This window comes from Mangifera indica, chromosome 15 (genome assembly GCF_011075055.1).
Source record: "Mangifera indica cultivar Alphonso chromosome 15, CATAS_Mindica_2.1, whole genome shotgun sequence".
NCBI classification, from domain to species: Eukaryota; Viridiplantae; Streptophyta; class Magnoliopsida; order Sapindales; family Anacardiaceae; genus Mangifera; species Mangifera indica.
The window spans coordinates 893,559-913,288 of record NC_058151.1 but is presented as its reverse complement, the minus strand read 5'-3'; the positions used below and the strand labels follow the sequence as shown (position 1 = coordinate 913,288).

Here is a 19,730-nt window from a genome sequence, read left to right as displayed (position 1 = left end):
GAAAGGGTGAGAAAAAAATTTTGAGAGAAAAATATGACTTTTCAAAGTTAAAAAACTTTAGACATGGGTAAAATTATTAGTTTTTAAAACTTAAAGAGAAAATATAATAAATTTTATATTTTTTAATATTATTAGTAAAATAATGATTTTAACTCAATCACTAAAAAAAAATTCTAATAATAATTTAATTATGAGTGAGATTTTAAGTTTTTCAAACCTCATAAATAGGAATCTGAAAATGCAATTAAAGTTGGGGGAAAATAAGTCCTTTGGCCTATTATTATTATATTTAATAATATATGTATGAGTGATTACCATTTTTCCATCTGATGTATGAGTTAAAACACTTCTCTATCATGTAATACATAAATCACGTTTAAAAAGGTCGTCTCCTGACATCCCCCATGGGGATAGAGGTCATTTTCTCATGGCAGGCATTCACCAAAAAGAGGAGCCAATTTTATTATAACATATAATTTATTTATTAAAATTTTAAAAATAAAAATAATCTTTTTTTAAATACTCATTTTTATTGAATCATACTAAACATAATAATAATATATAATTAATATTTTTTAAAATAATCTATTTTCAAAGCAATACCGACTATTCTTCCAAGGCTGGCAAATCAAAGCGTTTTAGTCAAACAAAACTGCATATGAAATATTAAGTCAATATTTCTTATTCCAAATGCCAACACAAAAAAGCTCTTACAGTAGTTAAGTGGAGCTCTGTAATTGGCTTCCTTGGAAATGTCCTTATCCTTCAAGATACAAGTGAATCAATGTGGCCAGTTACATAAAGATCTGTTCAAAAGCTTGCCATGACTAAAATGTTGTGAAATTTAAGCTACGTTCCATGACACAGGGAACAGTCTTGTCAAAAAGAAGAAAGAAAGGGAACCCAAGAAAAAATGTACAGGAAATTGAGTTAAAAGACAAAATTATTGGAGTGAATGATCATACTATCATGATAAATAATTATAAAAAAGAATGCTTATGTAAGTTCTATGAAAAAATATTACTATTAGCAGAACAAGCAAAGGTGAAAAGAAAAATGGGAGTATACAAATTACACTTGCTAGCTGATGATTAATTGTAGCAGGATCATGATTTTTAGAACTTGAAACGCAGCAAATCACCAGTAATCGTTACAAGAGCATGCTCCATCCTTGATATGGTGAAAACGATTTGAATCCCTTAACACTATTTCCCTGCTAGTCGCAGCTGAGATGTATTTTATGGCGGTATGGCAATCTCTGCAAACACGAAGATTCTTAAAAACCCGGATGGGCTTTGATCTTGGTGTGCTAATAAGACCAAATGCAACAGCAATTTTCTCACTATGTTGAAACAAATATTGAACCTTCTTTTCCTCCTCTAATTCATGAAGTACAAAATTTGTATTAGGGATATAGCCTAGTTCCTTTATTTTTAAAGCCAACTGGTCCAGTTCAGCATATATCTCCTGTGCTTGTGGATGACATGTTTCTCCAACGTGGAACTTATGTACCTTATTTTCCACCTCTATCCAGCTACAACCAGCTTCTTTAATCAAATTTCTCTCTTTCATGATCTTTCTTATGTCTGCCACATCATCCCACTGACCTGCAGAAGCATACAAGTTTGACAATAGGATATATGCTGCTGGATCATTTGGATCCTGCTCAAGAATCATCTCAGCAGCATGTTTCCCGAGCACTGTGTCACCATGAACATGGCAAGCTCCAAGAAATGTACGCCATACTAGAGCATCTGCCATGAAGGGCATTGATCTAATAAACTCAAGGGCGTCTATAAGCGATCCAGATCGGCCCAATAGATCAACCATACATGCATAATGTTCCATTCGTGGAAGAATCCCATGTTCTTCATGCATTGACCTGAATAGTTTCCATCCCTCAGAAATTAAACCCACATGACTACAAGCTGACAAAACAGCAATATAGGTAATCCCATTTGGTCGTATGCCAGCCTCAAGCATCTCTCGAAATACTTCCAAAGCTCTGGCTGCAGATCCATGTTTTGCAAAAGCTGTAATCATTGAAGTCCAAGATATGACATTCCTATCATCCATCTCCTTAAAAACTTGGAAAGCAGCTTCTATGTTCCCACACCTAGAATACATGGATATCAAAGCATTACAAGTGAGGTGGTTTGACTCAAAGCCAGATTTTATTATTCTGGCATGAATTTGCTCACCCTTACTGGCTGCACCAATACATGATGCCCCACTCAAGAGACTAGCAAATGTATGAGCACTAACCCCAACTCCTGAATCTTCAATTTCATTGAAAACTTCAAATGCCTCTTCTGAATTCAAATTTTTGGCATAAGCCTCAACCATAGTGTTATAAGAAACTAAATTCTTCTCAAATAAGGAATCAAAAGCCTTCCGAGCATCATCCATCATACCAGATCGAGCATACATGCTGATAAGGGAATTCCCTACACAATTATCTAAAGCAAGACCCCTTTTCACAGCATGGGTGTAAACCTGTTCACCTACACCTGAATTCAAAAGATTTCCACATGCTTTCAATACACTAGCCAATGTGAAATGATTAGGTGCAACATGTCCCCCCTGTATCATGTCACAGAACAGTTTTATAGCTTCCTCGTCACACCCTCCACTCTGCACATATCCTGTAATAATTGCAGTCCATGACATAACATTATGATCAAGCATCCGATCAAAAACCTTCCTAGAATCACCCATAGAGCCATCTTCTGTGCATTTTGCATACATGTCTACCATACTGCAACCAATACATACATCATATGCCAGTCCTGCCCTTATAACCCAGGAGTGCAATTGCTGTCCTAAAGTCAACAACTCTAACTCTGAACAACCTGAAACAACCGCACTTAATGTAAACCTATCTGGTAAAAAACCACTTAAAATCATATCCTGGAACAAACCAATCCCATCTCTCGCATACCCCAATTTCACACATCTTGTAATCATTAAAGTCCAAGAAACTACATTTCTCTCAGGCATGTTATCAAATACCCTAAAACCTGACTCCAAATCTCCACCACCTTTCACAAACATGTCAATCAAAGCACACCCAACACACACATCACTCTCAAAATACCCACATTTTAACAAAAAACCAAATACTATTTTCCCAATCGAAAAATTCTCCATGTTCGAACAGGCCCTAACAACAGCTGTGAAGCAATACTCATTAGGGTAAAATCCCCGTTCTAGCATTTCAACAAACATAGTAACTGCATCCAATTCCTTCCCATTATTCGCAAAACACGAAATCATTGAACTCCAAGAAACCAAGTCTCGTTTCTCCCCCATAGTTTCGAATATCATACTGGCTTCATTCAAGTTGCCGCATTTAGAGTACAAGCTAATTAAAGAATTGAGAATTACTGAGTTGGGCTCCAGTTTTGAGTGAGTCATCAAATGCGAGTGCACGTATCTTCCGATGTCAAAGGCACGTGACCGGATACATAATTTGAGAAGCAGAGAGTAGGTGAGGAGGTCTAGGTAGGTGTTGTGTTGGGTCATGAGATCAAGAGTAGAGATGGCTTTCTGAAGATGACCCTCGTTGAGGTGCTGTATCAGACGGCTGTTAAGAGGTTCAAAGTTGTGGGGTTGTTTGATCAACGGTGTTAATGATGATGATGATAATGGAAGGTTTTGGCGAGAAGGCTTCGAGGGTTTGCAAGAAGGCAGAGGGATTTTGGCGGGAGCGGGAAGTGAGAGAGTAATCATCCTTTCCTCCAACGGCTAACCGTTGTGTCTCTTAGCTTCATTCATATTTATATCCGCTTTTTATTTAGACCTCAAAAAAAATGGTAAGAAATTTTTTAAATAAAAAATAGGTATAATATGTAATCATTATATTACATTATCCACAAAAAATAAATAAAAAATATATATTACACTTAAATAAAAATAACTAGATTTAATTATATATAAATAAGTATTTTTTTATTAAACTATTCTAAGATGAATTCAAATCGATGGAAAGGGGCAACATAGTTGAAAGAAGCGGAAAAATGATCCGCAAGACAAACTCTTGTTTGTCGAAACTGGCAAGACATCAATCTTGTGCCAAATACTAATACAAGTTTGGTTTAATTCAAATTTATCTACCTTTTGTTATAAGATTAAAGTTGAATCTGAGTCAAGTTAATTTAGCTTAATGTTTAATTTAATTTGAATTGAATCAAGTCTAAAACTTTAGTTTGACTCGAATTTTCTTTGAGAATACTATTTATATTATTGATGATATTATTTATCTTCCTAATAATACTATTTATCTTATTGATAGTATTATTTATTCGTTGATTATCTTATGACAATATTTTTTTTGTCAACTCAAACGAATTCAGATTCAAGTTAGCTTTTATAAAACTATATGAGTCAGCCCATGCTTAGGCTTAGCTCAAACCCAACCTGTAAAAAAATCATTTGGATGGTGTATTTCAAATTGGGACACATTATTGTTAGAAAGAACAACCAACGCTCAAGAGAAAAATTATATATACAAATTGATGAATATCTTTCCATATAAAACTAACAATTCCCAAAGAATTATGTGTAATCTAGGATGCACATGATATTTCAAGCTACATTGTTCCCGGCAATGGTAGCTGTGGTGGTGGCAGCGGTGGGGTAGACAGTGGCGGTGGCAATCTATGAGGTGCATTTCTACAAACTGGGCAAGAAGCATTCAACACAAGCCATTCATCAATGCATTCAGCATGGAAGCAATGCAGGCAGTGAGGGATTGTTTTGAGGGTCTCTTTAGGCTTGTATTCCGAGAGGCAGATTGAGCAAACATTGTCATCAGGCTTCGGCAGACGCCGACTCTCTCCAAGAACAACTTTGGGGTAAGAGTCGATTGTTGGGCCATCGAGGCCCCTCACAACTGTGGGCGGTAGAGCAGTTGAAGGATTGAGCTCCGGCAAAGTCAAGTTCCTGTTTACAAACTTGAGCATCCTATAAACCACACTGGAAAGTCCCAAAAGGCATAACATTGCAGGAACTCCGGCTCCCACCATCATTGCATAACGAGCACCCCTGGGAAGTCCTGTAAATTATCAAATAAAAGGATTACTTTTAGAAACTTTTATGCAAGGTCTTTAGATCCAAATTGGACCTTGATTCGTTTAAAATATCTGTTTACAAGTCAATCAGTTTGACGAGTCTAATATATTAATAATATTAATATGATATGATTAAATATTTTTGTTAAATAATGTTGCATAATATATGTTTCTAGTGATGCATGTACCCAAAAATGTGTAACATTAGTCTTTTATATCGATAATATCAATTTATGATGATGTCATGGTAACATGAGCAACACAAGCTTTTGTCTTGGCTTGCATCGAATTAACCATTGATTCTCGATCAATATGTTTCATTTTTAAAACAATACTTTCATGAATTTATAATCTTAGTGGAGTTTTTAGTATTTGAAAAACGATTGACTATAGAGAACCACTTTCAACTTTATGTTAACATCATACTAATATTAGCATGATAGTCAGACTTGAATAATTCATTCTATTTAATCTTAAGTTAATTCGTTAAATGGTTAAAATGAGTGTTAGCTTTGCTTTGAAATGACTTAATTACTAATTTTCGATTAGACAAATTAATTCTATATGTATTTCACGATGGATTGTCAGTATTTAAAATACGTTTGTCTATAGAGAATCGTTTATGAGTTTTTTATTTGAAGTTGTTTTTGACCTAACAAAATGAAGTCGACGAAATCAAAAAGCTATAATTGTAAATAAGAAAAATTTAAACCCACTTAAAAGGAGATTAGATTATGTTTATAAACTCTAACCTTTAATAATTGCCTTGCTATGCCAATACAAAACCACAAGACTTGCTGCTCAAAGTCATGACAAATAAGTTGCTATGTATAAACAACCAAATTAAGGGATTTGCCGACGCTAATACATCCTAAACATATTTATTATTTTTATTCTTTGTTTTAGAAATAGAACGAAAAAAACCCTATGCTCAACAAATGAATGAATTTTTCTATTAAATGACATAAATGTTATAAACTAATCGATAAAACATGTTAGTGATGTTAGTATAATATAACTAAAATTTAAAAATATATTTAGTTATGTAGTTGTCAATATGACAGTTGGATTAACTTGATTTGACAGTTAAATTGTTGTCTGATATGATTTACTAATTTAATATCAAATCGACCTAATCTAATAGTTAAAATGGGTTTTAATTATGACAAAAATTAAGCTTGTCACTAGTTTCCGTTCAAACTGACTAATCCCATCTAGGTTCTAAAACACTTATATGAGTGTGAAGAGACCATGAAAACAAATTGTAAGTTAATCTACATAATAAAAATAATAATAAAAATAATCACATTGCTTATCAAAATCCCTTTGAAGTAACAATAATACTATCAAAACCTTCAATCTAATTCACTCTTTTCCTATGAATATGATCATTTTGAGCCTATTTTGACACTAATAATTTGAAATAAAACCAACAAGAAAACTATATAGTAAAGAGAAAATTAATTTGAAGTTGCATTTACATTATTTAAAGTTAATTACCTCCTTGAGATGAATACGAGCAACCGATTTCAATGGTAGAATTGCTCTTGAATCCGCACTGTCCACTTCTTCTCTCACATTTCCCGCACTTGGGTTCACTCCAGCTCAGCCTCAGATTATCACTGAGGTCCGACGACGCAATCTGCTCGTAAAACGGCCACTCAACCGGCACTTCAACCGCCGCAACAATCTTGCAAGACGGTGAAGATGACAGAGAGTTGATAACTATTTGAGAAGACGAAGCAAAAACGGTGTAGTTTGTGTTGCTCATGCAGGCAATAGGGTTCAAGCGATACGCCAGATAGCTTAAAGAGCAATTAAAGAAGGTGAACTTCTGATTATACGCGGCAGTGAAGGGTGATCCCGAGAGATTAAGGGACAAAATACGTTGAGGCAGGCAGTTTTTAGGATCATTAATCCGTAGTTCTTGTTTGAAATAATCTATAGCTTGGAGTCTGAATTTTCCTGAATTTGGTAACTCAAGTATTGTTTGGTTTACAGTGTCACAGCTTACATTGAAACCCGGATAGCCGCAGGATTTCGGTTGCGACGTCCGGTTGATGATCCGAAATGGGAACCGAATCAGTGGCTCGTAGCGGCGGCAGATGGTGGTTTTGCAGGTGGGTATGGTGGCTGCAGTGGTTGAGGAGAGGAAGAAGAAGAAAGAGACGAAGAAGATTTTGAGGATGTCCATTTTTAGTGGGGAGAATATTTGAGGTTTGATTGTGGATGGATATTGAAACAATAATAAAGGTGTTATAATATATGATATTACAGTCAAGGGTGATTCAATATGAGTCAATTCAGCTCAAATCTATCATTAGGCTCGGATAAGTCAAATTGGAGTTGAAACTCTAGTTTGACTTAACAATTCTATTTACTTTTCTGATGATATTGTTTATATTATCGGTAACTTTCAAATAATACTATACACCAATTTAAATTCGAGTTAGATATTATAAATTTAAATCAAACTCAAATCAATTATATGTTTGAATTAGTTCAATTCGATTGTACCCCTAATTAATGATTATATTATAAGCCATAATTTTCAATTCTAATTCAGCATAAATAGGGCTCCACTTAGATGATTAGGTTAGAAAGAATCGTGCAAATTATAAGGCAATTTAGGTTGCTAGAGATATTTGATTTGATGTTTGCCTCTTGGCCAACCAATTAGGCTCAAATTTGACCCAATACTAATTAATTTTTGGGATAAACCTCAAATCACCTCTTGGGTTTGTGCAAATTCATAGTTGGTGGATGAATTTGAAACTTTGGACCAATATTCACATAATATTTCAATGGCAAATGGTTGAGAAGAAGCTTGGATCTACGTTCAAGCTTGAAAAATTTGAGTTTAAGCTAGGAGAACTAACTCAACATTTCGAATCAAGTTCGAGGGTTCATTAGTATCATCACATAGGAGCCCTTCTTCTCTCACAATTCCTCTTTCATTTGCAAAAATTTTGTTTCTTCTTCTCTTCTTGATGATTCTTCATATTTTTCAACTATTCATAGTCTTCTTCTATTGCATCACTTTTCACCAACCAATAGAAGCAAACTCAAACACGAGTTGACTGTTTTAGATTTGAATTACACTCCGGCTAATCCTTTTGCAAAACCACCCATAATTTTTTTTTTTTTTTAAAGGACTGTGAATAAAGATTACATCTGTTTGGTCACCAACCCAGTAAGCCATTTCCATTTTCTGCTTTCAAAGTATAATTCTCTCCATTATCGAAATTGTAAATAAACCAGAATTTCATCATCAAAAGACAATAAATTTAGCAATTATATGTAGTTATAATCATAAAGATCCACAAAAAATATACTAAAATTGATCAAAGATTGAATTCCTCAATGGGTAATTCTCCAATCAAAGTTTATTCAAGTAAAATAAAAATGATGTAAAATCAGAAGTCGTAACAGCGACCTTTGCGTTCCCAGTCACCGTAGCGGGTTGGCTCAGGGCCTCTGGGCCCACCGACTTCTCCTGTCTGTTCATTCACGAAATCGTCGTCTTCCCCTCCATCTTCTCCTTGATCTTGTTCGTGGTGATTTTCAGATTTTGTTTTGAGGGTCTCTTCTTGTTCTTTATTGGGGGTTTTCTCCTGATGTTGATGAGGCTGTTGAGTTGACGAGCTGATGAGTCGGCTCATCGTGTTTGAACAGATTGACGACTCGGACAGAGGGAAAGGAAAGGGAACTTTGGGTGAGATTGACGTGAATAAACGGCCAAGATTGTTTCTTGCCATAGCTGATGAGATCTGGAACTTGTTGAAGAAGAAGAACACTAATAACAATAAAACCCTAATTTGATCTGCCGTGAAACGGAATTGAAATGGAATGGAATTTCGCCACTACCACTCAATACGGCGTCGTGTCACCCAGTTGCAGAATCCACGTGGTGAGGGGAAGAGCACACTGCGTGTTAAGTGTTTTAAGTGCTCGTACGATCTAAGTAAGGTGACGTTTCTTCTTTTAATGATGGATTCATACGATTCTATCAACCCGTTACATTAGACATGTTAAAGGGTCTGGATCGACCCAAAACTAGTTTAAGCCCTTTATTTTGGCGCAACATATTGAAAGCATGACCAATTTCTGTAACGGGCCGTATTAGACCTTAGAATAATTCGAAGTGTACTCAAACTTAGTCGATTTGATATGAGCCATTATTATCATAAACAAAAAAATATTTAAAAAATTTATTTGATATGAGCCCTTTTTTTTCTTTTTTCTTTTTTCTTTTCTTTTAAAAAATTTATTAAAAAAATTTACTTTTTTCTTATGAAAAATAGATATTGAAAAATTATGTTTTGAGGAAAGGGAAAGGGAAGAAACAATCGACTAAGTTTTTTTTTTGTTATATATAAGAAAAAAGAAAAAATTTACCATGTTCACGGCCGACTAAGTTCTTTTTTCCATTTTCTTTTTTCTTATTTCCTATCTTATTATAAAATGGATTGCCAAGATTAACCAGAGGGAAAGGGAAGAAGAATTAGGAATTTTGGACAGGCCCAGGGCTGATTTTGGACATGTTCTACAACAGCACATATTTTTTACCAACACACCCTTTCAATGAATTCCTCAATACTATTAATTGTACAAAATATTATAGTTCAATCGTGTATTAAAAATTTAATTTTATATATTATATATAGAGTATTATTTTATATTATATGATACAGTTTTTAAAAAATAAAATTATAAAAAAATATAATTGACACATCATTAGTTTAAAAAATATTATAAACACTTTTAAAATACAAATAATTATAGTTCACAATAATACACATAAACCCAGGAGATCAATCGAAGTCAAGTTTTAATGATAACATCTGGTCATCACCTCATTTATTTGGAAACTGATCCCTGAGCACGCCTAATATCTGTAAAATTGAGTAGAGAAATAATTAATTATAATGCTTTGTTTTGCAATTGTATCGTATATAACTTAAAATAACTCATCATTGCCTTGCTTCCCTAGGGCTGTAGCACAGAAAGTTAGAAAGACTAACCTCTATTTCATCCTCAACTTCATCTAGGGACCCGATGCCTAAGTAATACATCTTTCAGGTCATAGGCCATAAGAGCAAATGCTTCAACATTTGTTAGTGCTTTCAGAGATCTTGTTGACAAGGGGATACTTGTTGATATATGGCCATCTAGAGCCCATGCAATGAGTTCTTCTCCATAGAAGTCACATTCTGCCTGATCATCCTTTTTGCTTATGAGATTATCATCATCTCTGCTATGATCAGTGCTTGCAAAGCCAGTTATACCCTTAGAGGTGTAGGAAGAGACTTTGCCACACACCACAAACAGCATTTGACCAATCGGATATCCTTCTTGAAAAATGTGAGTGTGCTGAGAGTAGAAGACTGGCTTTACATTATCACACAGTGCTTCCAACCTTTCTTCATTTAACATCTTAAACTCTGGTACCTTCACATACATTCAAGAACAATACTGTGAATAAATCAAACATCCAGTGACTTGAGGAAAAATTCAAGATTGACAATTACATCTGGTAATTACCTCCAATCTGATGTGTTAAATTCTAAGAATGTAGTTCAATTTTCAAAGCCATCTAAACTTTTCTTCTATGATAGTGTGCAATTGGATCCTAAGTATAGTTAAGCAATTATATAGAGACAAAGGAACTCACTTTCTTGAGTAGCTCCAAGCATAGCTCTCGATTAATGTTCCTTACAAGAGTGTTGGGGAGATTGCTCAACAAAAATTCTACGCCATCATCTTTATTTTTTCGCCATATGCTTCGCTGATATTTCCGAACCTGTTGTTGGAGATTCTTAGGGAGCTTTTGTAAGAGCATCAAATCCCCAATCTTTGGTGTCTCAAGTCTCATCTCCTTCGATCTCCCAACGGTAGACATTAAATATAACTGTTTCAGAAGAAGTGTTCAAAGAAGTTAATTTGTGCTTCAATTTAACCATATACTTTTAACCTGAAGACTAGAAACAATTATAAAAATCGAAACAGAAAAGAAGGCAACCTGAAAGTTCCCTATGAAAAAGACAGCCAACACTGAACTAGTGATGGTAATCAAAATAGCAAATAAGTTTTCCCAGACATTGGTACTTGTATGAAGGTTCTGACCAAACCAACTGCAATAAAAATTAAATACAACTGTAATAGATCAGAAATTAATCGTAGAATCCTAAGATCCATATGTGTGAAACTAATAAAGTACAGGGTACAAACCAAAATGTCTATAAATGTTAGAAAACAGATGACCGGACTCATACAGAGACTAAAAATAACTGAGTTAAAAACTAAGTTTCACCATCCCAATATAAAACATGAACCATGATAAATGCATAAAGCTCCACAAGTCATTTACCTCAATTTGCTAATGTATCAGAGAAGCCAAAAGTCTAGCAGTGTTATTCACAATGGACACACAGTCATGACAATCACACAACAAGTGCCAATCAATTGACTAGAATGTGACACCTATTACATTTTCTATGTCTCACTTCTTTCCCTTTTTACTAATTGAATGGCCAATTTTTAAATTTCCATTCTCTCATTGCAATCATCTTAAGTGTAAACAGGACAAAGGGTGGTCACCAGGCAGTGCTCTGTAATCATTAATATCAGTCTCACCTGAGCAGTGCACTGACAATTACCAAACGGTGTTTATATGTACCTGTGACAGCTAAATGCTCTACTACAATGGACCTCATACACTGACGACATACTCAAATTAGTACAAAACAAGGTTTGAGTCATCTGGGCAGTGCACTGAGAATTGCCAAATGGTGTTTATATGTACTGTAATAGCTACATACGCTAACACAATGGACCTCCATACACTGACCATATTCTCAAGTTATGCTCCCACCAACAAGAAAAGGATCTAGTATGCACAAACCTGAGATTTTGCAGGCCCCATAGAAAACAACGCAAAAACTTCTGTGGAATATTAGTCCTTTCCACAACACCGGACTGAATAGCATCATGAAAAATTCCAAAATCATAGATGGTATTATTTAGTTTTTTGGTTGGGCAGGTTCCATCTAGAAATTTGTAGTCTCTTAATTTACCACTGCAGTAGAAAGACGCATTACTGCATTCAGTATGATTTCTGCAGGCATTCTTCCAGCATTCAGTTTCTCTTTCGATGGCCATTAAATACCATAAGGCTCCAAATACCTATAATCACCAGCAATTGTATTTGATCAAACAGATATGAACAGAGGATAAATTAGTCAAATATTAATAAACAGTAAACTAAGCTCTGCCAAGCTAAGAACTCAGTAAAGCATTCTAATCCAATGCACAAAAAGAAGAGTAAAAAAGAAAATATGTAATCACATAAATCAACGAATAAGCAGTTGTTCAACTTACATGAGCAGCAAGCATGTAAATGTATAAAAGAGTAGTGGATATAGCTTTGTGCCATGTAGCTTCTGAAAGTTTGCCCAAAGTCGTTTTAGCCTTTGTATAGATTCTGATAGCCCTTACCAGGCATCGTAGAAACACAAAAACTTTCACCAACTTCATCAAATACCAAAATTCCAGGTCTTTTACAAAGGTCCAGACCACCAGCTGGACAGAGCAAATAAATTTTTTGAGTTTATAAGCGATAATTATACATAGCAGAAGTCTTAGTATGATGTAAAACAAATGGATTAATAATAATTATAAGACAACTTGAATTACGAAGTATTTGAATAACACTAAATGGTGAAAGATACGTTAGTTAAACCATGAATAGCAACATCACTTCAGAATAAAACGATCGTTCAAAGAGTCAGTCCGCCTTACCAGTGGAAGCGGAACGGGCAGGTCAAGGTATGAAGACAACCCAGTTTTTATTCCCCATATGAAGGCGTCAACTCTTCCGTGTGGATGTTGTATGAAAGTTATAATGATGGTGTAAAAGAAATACCAAAGGAGATGGAGAAGAGTAGCCCAAATACTAAATTTCACGTCAAACGCCAGACACTTGTTATCATGATCAACCACAAGAATGTAGAGAAACAAAAAATCCAACGGGATGGAAGCCATATCAAATATAATACAAATCCAGTTTTCCAAGGGCTTTAATGATGGGTAAGCCATTTCCATTAAAAGCGTCGAAAGCTTAATTTTAATTGTACTTGTAGACTGTTTAAAATCAACATCAGATGGTGTACCTCTTTGGAACTTGTCTAAGAGGGTCTCTCTTACTTCCTCACAAGCTACACTTCCTTTACCTTCTTCATGAAATCGCCTATGATTACCTTCCTCTGATTTCACGTCCCGAGACCTGGAAAAAACATGAGTAATAAAATACCTAAACCAAAGGTAATTCATTTGGTGCATAACTTTTGGCCAAGAGAAAATTGTTAGCATAATTTCAAGAAAAATTTTACAGCAAAAACAGTAGCGAACGTAAAATGCAGAAGACGAAGGTTTATGATTTCTGAAATTCGGTTCACCAGGCGATTTAAAGATCCATAAAAGTTCGGTAGCAATATTAAAATATTTTGCACGCGTTGACTTGAACCAGCCTTTTCGTCAAAACGATTAATTTTTTACTGACTTCCAACAACCTATGAGTCTTTTTAAAGGGAAATTTTAAAAAATAGCCAAAATACCCTCCCATTAAGCAAAAATACCCAAAATCACTATTTCCAAAATACCAAAATTACCCTTCTCCTCATTTATTTAACTCTCTCACTCATTATGGGGGTTAAATGTAAATTTAGATAAATATGGGGGGTTTTTGGATATTTTATATTGTAACAAGTCTGCTGTTATATGACAAATTTCCGAAAAACCCACTGTGTTCTAAGAAATTTTTGTTGGCTCCCTAATATTTTAAAAAATCTATTTTACCCCCCTAACCCACGGTCAATGTCTGTTGACCGTGGGAGAAATTGTTTGACCGTGGGAAACACTGTTCCCACGGTCAAACTGCAGCTCCTTTGCAGCCATTTTCAGCCAAAAATTTGGTTGTTTTAGCCTCCAATTTCTACATAAATCAAATCTACACGTTGTATAACACAAAACTCCTCAATCAATTCAACAAAAACAACCAAGAATCAAAACATTTTAAACATTGTTCAAGTCGAAACCCTAAAATTTTAAACCTCAAAATCTCAATCAAATCTTAATCATATGTGAAATAACTTGATTCAAACAAGATTACGGGAGATATACTAACCTTCTTTGTCATTTTCGGTTGCCGGAAAGCAAGAAAATCGGCGAAAATTTGGTTGACCGTGGGATGACCGTGGGAAAGTGGAAAATTTTGAATTTGCACAGTGAACTGACCGTGGGAAGTAAGGAAATTTGCTATGTTTATATATGGGGCAGTTTCGTCATTTCACAAAACATGGGTATTTTTGCTTAAACCTAAATATTTTGGGTAATTTTACTTAGACCCCCTAAATTTTGGCTATTTTTTATAATTTCCCCTTTTTGGATAAATTACGTACCGTGTGAACGTCGGAAAAAATCTACATGCATGCAAAGAAACGAAGAATAAAAAATTTAAAAAAATATTTTTTCGACGCGGCATCAAAATATATTATAATTCATAATTTATTATTAAACTTGTATTTTATATTCATTGCACATTAATAACACTAATAAAAATTATGAATGACAATGGAGCAATGTACTGTGGAGCGAAAATTTTATTTGAATTTATATAGTAATACCGTAAAAAATTATCGTGAAAAATAAGAAAATTCTTTTGATTATATATAGGGACAATTTAGTTATTTCACAAAAAAACGATATTTTTGCTTAAACTTGATTGTTTTGGATAATTTCACTTAAACTCTTTTAATTTTGGTTATTTAATATAATTTCTCTGATAAAAATTTTTCTTATACCCGTTAACTAAATGCTTCATAATAAAAATTTTATAATATTAATTATTATTTCTTTCACAAAATATTCAGTTATTACTTTAGTTTTAATACAAGAACTGATTTATTGTCGTGCATGACGGCATTGATCCGTTGATGAGAAGACAACCAGCTCCTCAACTTTGATCTGTTGTTGGCTCACAAAACTGAGCTTTTTTTTTTTTTCTTCATAACTTTTGGCTGTAAACCATCCATAATTATTATAATAATTATATTTTAATCCAATCTTTATGACTAATCTTCTTGCTTTAGTCTTTGTATATATAGATTCTTTTTAGACCGTTGCCTGAATATTGTTTACTAGGAAGTAGTTACATTACTGTAATTCCATTTTGTCGATATTGTTTGTGAATAACTCCAAGCTTCCTCGAAACTTCCTTTTACTACAAAAGAAGGAAATCCCATTGACCAAAAGACTTGTTCCCACCCCAAGGTTCGGTGTAACTTGAAAGTTTTTTGTACGTTAATTTTTTAAAATTTAAATATTTATCAATTGATTTATTTTTATCAAAAAATTTATTTAATATAAAAAATAAAAATATTATTTATTAAAAAAATTTAAAAAATAAAAAATTTATCATAGTTTTCTCTTAAATTTAATAATCTAATAATTTTCTTCAATCTAAAGTTTAAAAAATAAATATGTATCTTAAAAATTTATAATTTTCTTTTACTGTTTCTCTGGTAATTGAAACCAACTAACTTTCATATTAACACTCCCCTCTCTCTTAGACAATGACAAATCAAGGTTAACCAACGATTCGTTAATGCAAAGATAAATCTATGCATAACACAAATCAATCAATGTGTGGGAAAATATTTACCAAGAAAAAAGAAATAATGATGTATAAGTTTACCAAACTATCTCTTATTTTCTTAATTTAACACATTTAATTGATTGATGACTTGATATGCTATGATAAATGTTTAGTTTGTAGATAGCTCAAAATTACCGGTTCAATCAGAATAGTGATATTTATATACATTAAAAAAATGATAAATTTTAAATCTTTAATAAAAATTTAAAATAACTTTACCTGAATTCAAAATTCAAATAAGGATACAACTTTACCAAAGCCAAAATTGAAATAACAATACATAAATCTAAAATCCCGATCCAAAAACCAAATGATAAGTAAAATAAATCCAAAATGCAAAAACCAAATGATAAGTGAGGGATGCCTGTCAACCTACGTAAAGCTTTCCTTCCACGGTAGGATCTTATAACTGCGCCAAGCTTTTTGTATAATATACAAGCATTTTTACTTATGTTTTTCTAAAGCCTTCTTCAGGTCATCCAACTCTAGAGCAAAGGCTTGAACTTTAGTAGCAGCTCTAACATTTCCTTTTGACATGGGTTCCCAATTCAAATGAGGATGCGAACAAGATATTGCAATTTCTTCACCCCAATATTCACCATCACTGTATTCCTCAGCCACAAAGGAACTATCATCTTCAGTCATGGTAGATAGTATTGTGCCGTGTATGATGAAGAGCATCGCCTTGATTCTCTCGTCTTTTCTAACAATATAACTTCCTTCTGCATACAATACTGGCTTAAGATGGTCACACATTTCTTTTAAAATTTGTTCTTCGAATCCTTCAAACGCATTCACCTGCAACAAAACCAAGAAAAATAAATTAGAAAGATTAAATATTCTAAGAACTCAAAAGTGTTATGGGGTAAGAAACTCACTTTCTTGAGCATTTCTAAGCGAAGTTCTCTCAGTAAATCTTCTCGGAGGCCTGAGGGAAGAATATCAAGGAAATGTTGTCCATCAACAACTCCCGTTTCTTGGCATACGTACTGCAAATGACTCTTTATTTGTTCTTGTCGATTTGTGGAGAGCATGTTAAAAGTCTTGAATCAAGCTATCTCTTGGACCCTCAATCTCAAGTCCACTAATCTCTTGAACTCAGACAGCAAAAGGATCTGTTGTACAAAAGAAATTAAATTCAATGCGTCACCTTGAGCAAATGCCAAAATAAATTAAGAGACAAGGCATTGAAAAATATTAACCTGCACTTTTCCCAGCACAAGTACATTGATGAATATGACGCAAAACAGATTAATGAAAACTGCAAATAAGTTTTCCCAAGCATCTGTACTTGTATTGAAGTTCCCACCCAAGGATCTGCATTGAATTAATTGAAAAACCCAAACCAAACAAATTGATGAGACTGCAAATAAGTTTTCCCAATAAGCTGCACTTAATATGGAAATTTCCATGAATTTTATACACAAACCTTATAGTCTGCAAGCCCCAGTGAAAACAAAACATAAACTTTGTCATTAAATCTTTCTCCAAAACACCAGAGAGAATGACCTCTTGAAACATTCCAAAATCAAAAACTGTTGCATCTACTATCATAGAGCAAATGATAGTGGTTCCAGCTATACGCCAACATTGAATTAATCTTTCAACAGCCAATAGATAGCACAAGGCTCCAAGCATCTAAAAAGACAGGTAAACCGCTAATTAAAACAAATGCACACAGTTCAAATATACTTCTAAATGTAAGTCAAGCCTCATGCACTCCGTTGATGTTCACATGTAACGCGCTTTTGAATGTCAAGAGCGAGCCTAAAAATATATCAGACGAATCTTTGATTGTATCAAAAGTCATTGTTTTAAAAAAAAAAAAAAAGTTGTTAATACAGACATTCCATATACAAACCTTAGTTAAATATTTGGAGACCAAATGCGAGACAACAAGTAGAAAAAGAAATTTGGAGGAAAGGTTAAGTATAACTTACATGACCATCAAGCGGGTAAATTAGGAAACAACATGAAGCATTTACCCATATATTTTGAGTAAGGATGCCTTCAGCACTTTCAGCTTGTCTATAAAACCTATAAATTCTTAAAAACCTAGGTAGGTACTGGAAAATAATAACATATTTCAAGATCCGGAATGCATGTAAGGGTGTCCAACTTCTCATGCCGGCAATCATAAACGAAACCACCTGAAAAGATTATATATACCAAGTTCAGATCAACTACATTTGGGTATGAATTTGAATGAACATGGAGAGCCATATATAATGCTGGGTTATTCAATCAAAGTTATAACATATAAATACATAAAATATCAATAAACATGAATATTAATTAGTTAGAAAAGATGGTTCTTACCAGCTGTGGTAGTGGCAAATTACTGAAGATGACATCAACCCAGAAATACAGCGGTTTTTGCCTTGTAAGCACAGTGTCTCCTTCCCTTCCTCTTTCGCGTACACAAAGAAAAATAATCAAGAAATCAAAAACACTGCGGAAAACAGTGGCTTCAATTGCTGCACGTTTTTCGAGTTCAAGACAATTTTTAAGATTGTCGATCTTGAAGCTGTACAGAAAGAAGGAATCTGACCATGTCGAAATCATACACAGGATAGTTAAAATCCAGTAAAATGGAGATTCCTGTGAGTCCAGGACTTTCTTCATATGGTGAACCACTCTTTCGGTCAAATTTCCCAAGAACCCATTTCTTCCTCTCAAGGAAATTGGTTCACTCATCTCTACCCCTGAGTTCAAAGCCCTAATAGTCAAACAAGTCATAATCAGGTAAAAGAAAATTCATGTACGTATTTGTTCAAAAGCACACATTCAGTAGATAACAAAGTACCAAAAACGAAGCTTACAAAAACAGCTCAATCATACATGACATGTCAACAGCTCAAAACTTGTGAAGAGGAAAATTTATTCTCATAAAAATTTGCAAAATCAAGTGTTCATCAACATGGCATATCTACACAAGCAGCAAGAAGTTGCATGAATAATAATGCAAAGATCTAGCAGAAAAGAACCTGCAAGATACTGACTGACTGTCTTAATCTTCGTCTCTGCAACTTGATAAGAAAAATGGACTGAAAATGTTGCTGAAACGCTGCAACATATAGATTATATAGACATCCACCCAGCGTGGGGGAGAATATCCAACGAACGCGGACTTCTGAAGAATGATATCTGCCCAATAATTTATTGATTTTGACCAGAATCAACTTGGAAACTCTGCAGACCAGTGAAGTCTTCAAAAGTCACTTTCGTTCTCCTGTTGACGTAATAAAGAATCAAACATCCATGAATCATTTGGGGCTTTTTCTTTTATGTGAAAAATGAAGAAGCCTATGAAAAACGGGTACAAATGAAGGTACCCAAATATCTTATGAAGAATTATTATTTTGACTTTCCATTCACGTAGAGTCAAAAAGGACAACCATGAACACATTAGATGAATAAAAATCCAAAGGAGAAGCGAGATGCTGGCACTTCAAACTGAATTCGAAGGGAAATTGACATAAAATAATACTTGCCAATAGAGAAAGATCTGAGTTGGTTACTGCTCATTATAATTTTGGTCTACAATCACAATTTACAAATCGATTTAAGTAATAAATAAAAATAAATTCAATCTTTTTTTATTTCCGATAATCAAATATTACTCAAAACATTTATAATAATTTTTATTTTATTATAATTATATCTTTATTTATTAATTTTTTTATATTAAAATATCTTTATTTTTAATTCATATAATAATATTATAAAATAATTATATTCAAAGATAATTAAAGAAAATAATATCTTAGGGGGCATTTGGTTGAAGGGATTGATAATCTATCTTTTATAATTTATATTATTTTATTTAATTTATAAATAATAAAAGATTCTGGTAATCATTTATTACCAATAGAGATGTGGTAAGTAATACAAATTGTAATCTGATTATTATCTAAATCTTAAGTATTAAAAAATTACTCAGA

The 19,730-nt window shown here is 33.7% G+C and overlaps 5 protein-coding genes across 6 annotated transcripts; all 5 read right to left on the bottom strand.

Moving 5' to 3' along the window:
- Positions 1-945: 945 nt before the first annotated feature.
- LOC123197881 (pentatricopeptide repeat-containing protein At3g49170, chloroplastic) lies at positions 946-3,749 on the bottom strand. The gene has a single exon (XM_044612381.1). The coding sequence runs from the start codon at positions 3,730-3,732 to the stop codon at positions 1,138-1,140; it is 2,595 nt and encodes an 864-aa protein (XP_044468316.1). The 5' UTR covers positions 3,733-3,749; the 3' UTR covers positions 946-1,137.
- Positions 3,750-4,469: 720 nt separating this feature from the next.
- Positions 4,470-7,282, bottom strand: LOC123197884 (putative RING-H2 finger protein ATL21A). Its single transcript, XM_044612385.1, has 2 exons — positions 6,573-7,282; positions 4,470-5,056 (listed from the first exon to the last, which is right to left on the bottom strand). Exons 1-2 carry the CDS (start codon positions 7,264-7,266, stop codon positions 4,593-4,595), a joined length of 1,158 nt encoding a protein of 385 aa, XP_044468320.1. The 5' UTR covers positions 7,267-7,282; the 3' UTR covers positions 4,470-4,592.
- Positions 7,283-8,488: 1,206 nt separating this feature from the next.
- On the bottom strand, positions 8,489-8,830 carry LOC123198018 (succinate dehydrogenase assembly factor 4, mitochondrial). The gene has a single exon (XM_044612590.1). The coding sequence runs from the start codon at positions 8,828-8,830 to the stop codon at positions 8,489-8,491; it is 342 nt and encodes a 113-aa protein (XP_044468525.1).
- Positions 8,831-9,809: 979 nt separating this feature from the next.
- LOC123197882 (cyclic nucleotide-gated ion channel 1-like) lies at positions 9,810-13,601 on the bottom strand. Of its 2 annotated transcripts, XM_044612384.1 has the most exons (8): positions 13,463-13,601; positions 12,873-13,356; positions 12,453-12,653; positions 11,977-12,257; positions 11,095-11,206; positions 10,747-10,983; positions 10,097-10,523; positions 9,810-9,967 (listed from the first exon to the last, which is right to left on the bottom strand). In XM_044612384.1, exons 2-7 carry the CDS (start codon positions 13,173-13,175, stop codon positions 10,116-10,118), a joined length of 1,542 nt encoding a protein of 513 aa, XP_044468319.1. In that variant the 5' UTR covers positions 13,176-13,356; positions 13,463-13,601; the 3' UTR covers positions 9,810-9,967; positions 10,097-10,115. The 2 variants fall into 2 exon arrangements, with proteins under 2 accessions (XP_044468319.1, XP_044468317.1); XM_044612382.1 differs by having other exon boundaries at positions 12,873-13,601.
- Positions 13,602-16,230: 2,629 nt separating this feature from the next.
- On the bottom strand, positions 16,231-18,483 carry LOC123198017 (cyclic nucleotide-gated ion channel 1-like). Its single transcript, XM_044612589.1, has 5 exons — positions 18,106-18,483; positions 17,727-17,936; positions 17,216-17,424; positions 16,989-17,103; positions 16,231-16,584 (listed from the first exon to the last, which is right to left on the bottom strand). The coding sequence occupies exons 1-5, from the start codon at positions 18,481-18,483 to the stop codon at positions 16,231-16,233; spliced, it is 1,266 nt and encodes a 421-aa protein (XP_044468524.1).
- Between the last annotated feature and the right edge of the window lie 1,247 nt (positions 18,484-19,730).

What these genes read in the sequence shown, in the direction of transcription:
- LOC123197881 (XM_044612381.1), bottom strand. Translation starts at nt 3,732, where the DNA reads ATGATTACTCTCTCACTTCCCGCTCCCGCCAAAATCCCTCTGCCTTCT.
- LOC123197884 (XM_044612385.1), bottom strand. Translation starts at nt 7,266, where the DNA reads ATGGACATCCTCAAAATCTTCTTCGTCTCTTTCTTCTTCTTCCTCTCC. An exon ending in CTCGTATTCATCTCAAGGAG is followed by an intron (nt 5,057 to 6,572) that starts GTAATTAACTTT and finishes GATAATTTACAG; the next exon opens with GACTTCCCAGGGGTGCTCGT.
- LOC123198018 (XM_044612590.1), bottom strand. Translation starts at nt 8,830, where the DNA reads ATGGCAAGAAACAATCTTGGCCGTTTATTCACGTCAATCTCACCCAAA.
- LOC123197882 (XM_044612382.1), bottom strand. Translation starts at nt 13,442, where the DNA reads ATGCTAACAATTTTCTCTTGGCCAAAAGTTATGCACCAAATGAATTAC. An exon ending in TTTACATGCTTGCTGCTCAT is followed by an intron (nt 12,258 to 12,452) that starts GTAAGTTGAACA and finishes TGGTGATTATAG; the next exon opens with GTATTTGGAGCCTTATGGTA. An exon ending in GCTTGGAGCTACTCAAGAAA is followed by an intron (nt 10,524 to 10,746) that starts GTGAGTTCCTTT and finishes ATGTATGTGAAG; the next exon opens with GTACCAGAGTTTAAGATGTT.
- LOC123198017 (XM_044612589.1), bottom strand. Translation starts at nt 18,483, where the DNA reads ATGAGTGAACCAATTTCCTTGAGAGGAAGAAATGGGTTCTTGGGAAAT. An exon ending in TTTACCCGCTTGATGGTCAT is followed by an intron (nt 17,425 to 17,726) that starts GTAAGTTATACT and finishes CTGTCTTTTTAG; the next exon opens with ATGCTTGGAGCCTTGTGCTA. An exon ending in TTGTGCTGGGAAAAGTGCAG is followed by an intron (nt 16,585 to 16,988) that starts GTTAATATTTTT and finishes GTTTTGTTGCAG; the next exon opens with GTGAATGCGTTTGAAGGATT.